The sequence below is a fragment of the Magnolia sinica genome, chromosome 9 (genome assembly GCF_029962835.1).
Source record: "Magnolia sinica isolate HGM2019 chromosome 9, MsV1, whole genome shotgun sequence".
Lineage (NCBI taxonomy): Eukaryota > Viridiplantae > Streptophyta > Magnoliopsida > Magnoliales > Magnoliaceae > Magnolia > Magnolia sinica.
In genome coordinates this window covers 69,146,804-69,152,803 of record NC_080581.1, presented here as the reverse complement: position 1 = coordinate 69,152,803, position 6,000 = coordinate 69,146,804, and the positions used below count along the sequence as shown (strand labels likewise).

The 6,000-nt window shown below is 39.0% G+C and overlaps 1 protein-coding gene and 1 pseudogene across 1 annotated transcript; both read left to right on the top strand.

Annotated features, from left to right (window-relative positions):
- Positions 1-247: 247 nt before the first annotated feature.
- On the top strand, positions 248-2,443 carry LOC131255082 (putative glucose-6-phosphate 1-epimerase). The gene is made up of 5 exons (XM_058255779.1): positions 248-325; positions 474-626; positions 706-869; positions 1,352-1,486; positions 2,141-2,443. The coding sequence occupies exons 1-5, from the start codon at positions 248-250 to the stop codon at positions 2,241-2,243; spliced, it is 633 nt and encodes a 210-aa protein (XP_058111762.1). The 3' UTR covers positions 2,244-2,443.
- The window catches only part of LOC131255081 (uncharacterized), a 27,911-nt pseudogene continuing 24,202 nt past the window's right edge, over positions 2,292-6,000 (top strand).

The following is a 6,000-nucleotide window of genomic DNA, read 5'->3' as shown; positions in this document are numbered from 1 at the left end:
GAATGTTGGACTAAAAACTCCCATTCTTAATCTTCCTTAATATCTGCAGGATGAGAACAAGAACCAGAAGGGGCTGCTTCATTTTTTGCCTAACAGATTTTTGTCTATTTTCTTTCTATTTTATTAGAGAGATTGTCAGTAAAGAACGAGTGACGTTCCAATGCATTCTATGCAACTTGCTGATTGTCACAGGTTCCAAATTTTCTGTCTCAGAAGTTGGAAGTTTTTTCATGCAAAAGCTGAGTCAATGGAAGGTAGGCTCATGGATCGCATAATTCTCCAACTGGATTTTGGCAGCATTTCAGGATTTCGGCATCATGCTCAGGTGATTAGGCTAGCACTTGATATATTAACAGGGGCGTTGCTATTTTTAGGAAGCAATCTTCTGTCCATGTTATTGAAATTTAGGCCTGTTTGGGTGCTGCTTGAAAATAACTTTGAACTCATTTAAGTTAATGGTGATAATGTTTCAGAACATGAAATTCATGAGTCGCAGAGCTATGTGGCAAACTTCATGTACTAGAGAAATCATCCTAGCTTTTGCTGAAATAGTCTTTTATCTACTGCAGGCTATATTTAAGCCACCAAAAGCAATTCGAGGAGGAATCCCCATTTGTTTCCCGCAGGTTCATGCATGCTCATATCTTTTCCCATGATATCTAATTCCAAGTTCCCGACTAACATCATGTTTTAATGCTCTTGAAGTTTGGAAACAGTGGATCATTGGAGCAACATGGGTTTGCAAGGAACAAGATTTGGACCATTGATGATGATCCTCCACCTCTTCATCCTGCTAAGTACATTGGCAAATCTGCTATAGACTTGCTACTGAAACCATCTGAAGAGGATCTGAAGTGCTGGCCCCACTGGTATGGACCCAGTACTTATAGACAGTTGGGCTGTTGTTGTTATTGTCTTTAGAACATTTGGGTAGTATTGGACTTGCAATAATTGAAACTTCATCGGGTCATTGGAATTTGGAACTCTGTTGTAGGGCATGTTTGCATGCGGGCGGCACTAATCAAATCAGGTAAGTTTAGCCTGATGTATTTTGTTTTCTATGGGAAGATGAAATGAAATGAATTGATACAGTTGACCCTTTTAAGGTGTTTCCCCTTTAATGGGGCTGTTTTGCATTAACCTTGTTCGATTAAAATCTTTTTTCTATTAAAAAAAATAAAAAATGTTGGGAATTGCCGCCCTTCCAACTGGCCCTTAAATAGTTCAGATGAAAAATGATGAAACTTTGTATCTTCTTTTCTATTCTCTTTTTCATGTTAAATTTTCTCTTTTATTTATTAATTTTGTATGCGATGTCTTGCTAATTAAAAAATTTACCGTGGCATTTCAGTTTTGAGTTCCGTCTTAGAGTGGCTCTTGCGTTAAATGGAGATCTCACCATGATATTGCAGATTAGGAACCTCGACAGCAAGCCATTTAGTTTCTCCTTTGCTTTCCACACATATTTCTCTATTTTTGTCATCAGGTACGGAAAAATCTCTGTTGGATTAGAATCGACATCCTTGTATTGGATAGGACCATAGAACTCATCTTCATTTAATCCACTGATTGAATTATCATTTGATATTTTTGTCTTGTTGTTCAAACTTAGTGTTCAAATTCAGAATTGAATTTTTTATATGAAGCTTCCTGAGCTCACATGCAGTCCTCCACCCACACCTCTACATGTGACCACACATGCCAACCTTGCAAGCACATGCAAAAATCAAGCAGTGTCTCAAGTGGGCCCCACCTTTTAGATGACCTGGCCTAAAATCCAATCGGTGTGATTCTTGGTCATGGCTTGCTCCCCATGTTACTACTGAATGAACGGTCTGGATTGATGATTGGGCACCCCACGTGTCACATTGGGGACATTTAGCAAAATCCACACAACTAGTTGGCATGTGGGACCCACCATGGTGTTTGTATGGAATTTTGCCCATCCAACTATCAAGTGGGGCACACCATAGAATTGTGTGTGAACACACACACAGCCCTTGAGTCCAACTGGTTGGACAACAAGTTATACTCCACCTAGCTGATAACTTCTAACCAGTTAAGAGCATGTGAAATCCAGCCTCTCAAGTTATTTGATGCCTTTAGAAACTCATTGCATATACAATGTCCTTTTAAGCAGGAATTTCAATGGGAGCTATTGCTGGAATCTCTGTTGCAGCGGTTGCCATTATACTATTTCTAGTTTTGTCTATACATTGGTGTGTCTAGAAGAAAGAAACTGAAGAAGGCATCATTGCTTCGACCACCCTTCGAAGATAACTCTATTCACCATGGATAAGGTAAATCTCTTGGTTAGGCATTAATCTCTACATTTTCCTTTTAGGAATGCTCCAAGGTTCCACCGAGGCCATGGCAATCAGAAAGTGATTCATGTTAGGAAAGATGAATAAGGTGGTTTCTCGCTCCCAAGGTATTCAATAACGGTAATGGCCAGTAGAATAGGTGGTTGTTGAACTGTTTTATGGGCTGTAATGGTCAATTTTCATTACCTATTTCATCATTTGCTGATCTAATTTTGACTATTTACTATATATTTAGTTCAGTTTCTTGTTAAGGCCTACTGAGCATCCAAACACATTAATATTTAGTCCAGCTTCATATTGCCCAATCTTTTGAATCTTGTGAATGTGATTCTTATTAAACAATCGTGTGAATTATTTTTTGAATGACTATCAGGTGTAAGATTCAAAAAAAATAAAAATAAAAATCTGCCGACATTTGTTCTCTATTTACAGATATTTTAGCGACGGACCAAATCCGTCTGTAATTTTTGAAAATCAACGACGGATTTTGTCCGTCGCTTATCCATCGCTAATATTTTAAATGACGAATAATTCGGATGGTTTCTTAGAATTTCAGCGACGGATTTTTAATTTTTTACGACAAATCTTATCCGTTGGTCATCTACGACGGACCTTATCCGTCGCAGATTCAACGACAGATTTTATCCGTCGAGAAAAAAGACCCAGTAAATAGCGACGGACCAAGCGACGAACGAAATCCGTCATTTATTTGGTTTTACGACGGATTTGGTCCGTCGCAAATCGACGATTTTGGCGTAGTGGGGATCATTACGAGCAGAGGGCTGATAAGCACTTTGAGGAAGAGGGCTCAATCCTATGCGCAGCATTGGATGGGATGAAGCTTCCATTTTTTTTCCTGAATATGAAGTGAGAGTCAGGTGCAAATGCTTATATCAGGAGTGTGTTGAATTAACTTGAGAAAAAATTACAAAAAAATGTAGTGATTTACCCAAAGTGAATCGCTTCGTAAAACTTAATAAATAAATAATAATAATCATAATAATAATAAAAAAAAGCAGTTGTTGATTTTCCACGTGTGAAACTTCTCACATGTTGACAAACGAGCTTTTTTTCCATTAAGTGACTGACCTGGTTTTCATTTTGAAAAGTTTTAAAGGTACATTTGGAAGCACCGTCAAATTGAATTGCATTTAGTAGTCTAATCATCATCATCTAAGCCTTATCCTAATTAATTAGTTTTGGCTATTCCACCATTGCACTCTATCAAGGCTATAACTTCAATTAGACCATCTTTTCTTACCACCTCTACCCACGTACTTTGGGCCTTTCCTTTGCCCCCACTCCTTGTAACTGGCATGGTTCTTGGTCTCCATTGCACCATGACAAAACCATCTAAATCTACTTTCCCTCATCTTGTTATCTATTGGTGCTACTCCTAAGATCTCTGGAATGCACTCATTTCTAATTCTATCCTTTCTCCTATTGCCGATCATCCATCTCAACATCTTCATGTTAGCTACATTCTTCCTGTGAACATTTTGTTTCTTAATTTCCCAACATTTTGTTCCACCAAGCATGGCTAACCTTATAGCTATCCCATAAAATTTTCCTTCCAATTTGAGTGGTATACGATGACCACATAGAACTCTAGAGGCACATCTACATTTCTTCTACCCAGCTTGAATTGTATAGGCAACATCCTTCTCAATCTCTCCAATCGTAGAATTATCGACCCAATATATCAAAAGTGGTCATTTTGTGGAACTTCTTGCTTAACAATTTTAACTAATTCTTAGCTCCACTCCTACTGTCACTAAAATTACAATCCATATACTTTGTTTTAATCCCGGTAATTTTAAATCATTTAGATTCCAAAGAACTCCTCCATAAATCTAGCTTTGTGCTTGCACCCTCCCTCGTCTTGTCAATCAAAACTATGACTTCTTCAATATCGACCCCTGCTGCAAGCCTACAGTAACTGGGAATCCCAACACTGCTAGTAGAGATACAAGTGAGTTCCCATGTACTATAAGCTTGTACCAGGGCTTGACATTAAGCCTATACCTTTTTGTGGGCTACCATGTGGAAATAACTAAGTTATAATTTCCATGGCCTTCATATTGAGTGTCTCCGTGAAGGTATGTGCAAGTAATCTAACTGAATTTTGTGGGGTAATTATTTTATATTAAGAATACCATGAAATATTACAACTTTTGTCATTTTCTCTCGACTAATTCATTTCAAATGTGCATCTAGTCATGAGGAATTATAACAGCTTTTTCAACATATTCGTTTCCTGAAAGTTCAGAAAATTAATTGCTTGGTAGTGATGTTTCTGTTGTGCAGCACGCCAACAACGCAGTGAACCGAGATCCAATCTCTGATCTCACCTACAAATGATAAACAAGAAGAAATATAAATTAGAAACGGAATCAAAGAATTTAAAACAAACCACAAGACAAGATATACGTGGAAAAACTGCAACTAGGGTAAAAAACCACAGATGCAAACTTCCACTACGAAGAAAAATGAAGATTACAAGGCAATATAATAACCTCTTCCTTGGAAGTACAGAGAAAACCCTTTGCCCATACTTTGGAATAACTCTCATAATACCTAAAAAAGCCCTAAGGACCCCTATTTATAGTTTAGACAACTCCCCTTTCACACCTTTACAAAAGCCGACTCAAAAATCTGCAGTCCGCTTCAAATCCAGAAACGAATCTGCGTAACGTCAACTAGTCGAACAGACTGCTCGACTAGTCGAGCATGGGCCTCGATCGGTCGAGCACCTCGGAACCAGAAAACCAATGCTCGCTGGACTTTGAGTCGAGCTAGTCCACGATTGGTCGAGTGAGCTACTCGACCGGTCGAGCAGCCCCCAGATGTGGCTCCGCATCTCAATAATCTCCCACTTAGAGACACATCGCCATAAATCTTCGTCTTCTACATTCGAAGTACACCACCTCCTCGTCTTCAAGTCTGAAGACCAATCAAAGTTGAACAAAGCTTCAGCTTCTCCCGTGTGACCGCCTTGGTCAGCATATCCGCAGGATTCTCACTTGTATGAATCTTCTCCCGAGAAATCGATCCATCTTCCAGTAACGAATGTATGAAGTGATATCTGATGGCAATATGTTTGATTCTTGAATAAAAGGTTGAATTCTTAGCCAAGTGTATTGCACTCTGACTATCACTATACAACTTGTAATCTACTTGCTTCTTACCCAACTCTTCTATGAAACCTCACATCCACACCATCTCCTTGCACGCTTCTGTAGCCGCAACATATTTTGTTTCGGTCATACTGATAGATACTATCTTCTGTAACTGAGAGACCCAACTAAGTGCAGCACTACCCAGAGTAAAGATATAACCTGTAGTGCTTCTTCTGCTGTTAATATCGTTTATCAAATCTGAATCCACATAACCTTGTAACTTAATTTTCGATCCACCATAGCACAACACTGCATCCTTAGTACCTACCAGGTATCTAAGAATCCACTTCACAGCTTTCCAATGTTCCTTCTTGGGGTTGTTCATGAACCCGCTAACAATTCTCATTGCTTGAGCAATGTCTGGCTTCGTGCTCACCATATCATACATGCGACTCCCAATAGCTGACGCATATGGGACTTTAGCCATGTAGTCCCGTTCCTTCCGCGTTTTTGCACCTTGCTCCTTAAATAACTTGACGTGGTTGGCTAATGGAGTG

Coding starts and splice junctions, on each gene's coding strand:
- LOC131255082 (XM_058255779.1), top strand. CDS start 248: ATGGAAGGTAGGCTCATGGATCGCATAATTCTCCAACTGGATTTTGGC. Junction 326..473: donor GATTTCGGCATCATGCTCAG/GTGATTAGGCTA, acceptor ATAATGTTTCAG/AACATGAAATTCATGAGTCG. Junction 870..1,351: donor CTGAAGTGCTGGCCCCACTG/GTATGGACCCAG, acceptor GTGGCATTTCAG/TTTTGAGTTCCGTCTTAGAG.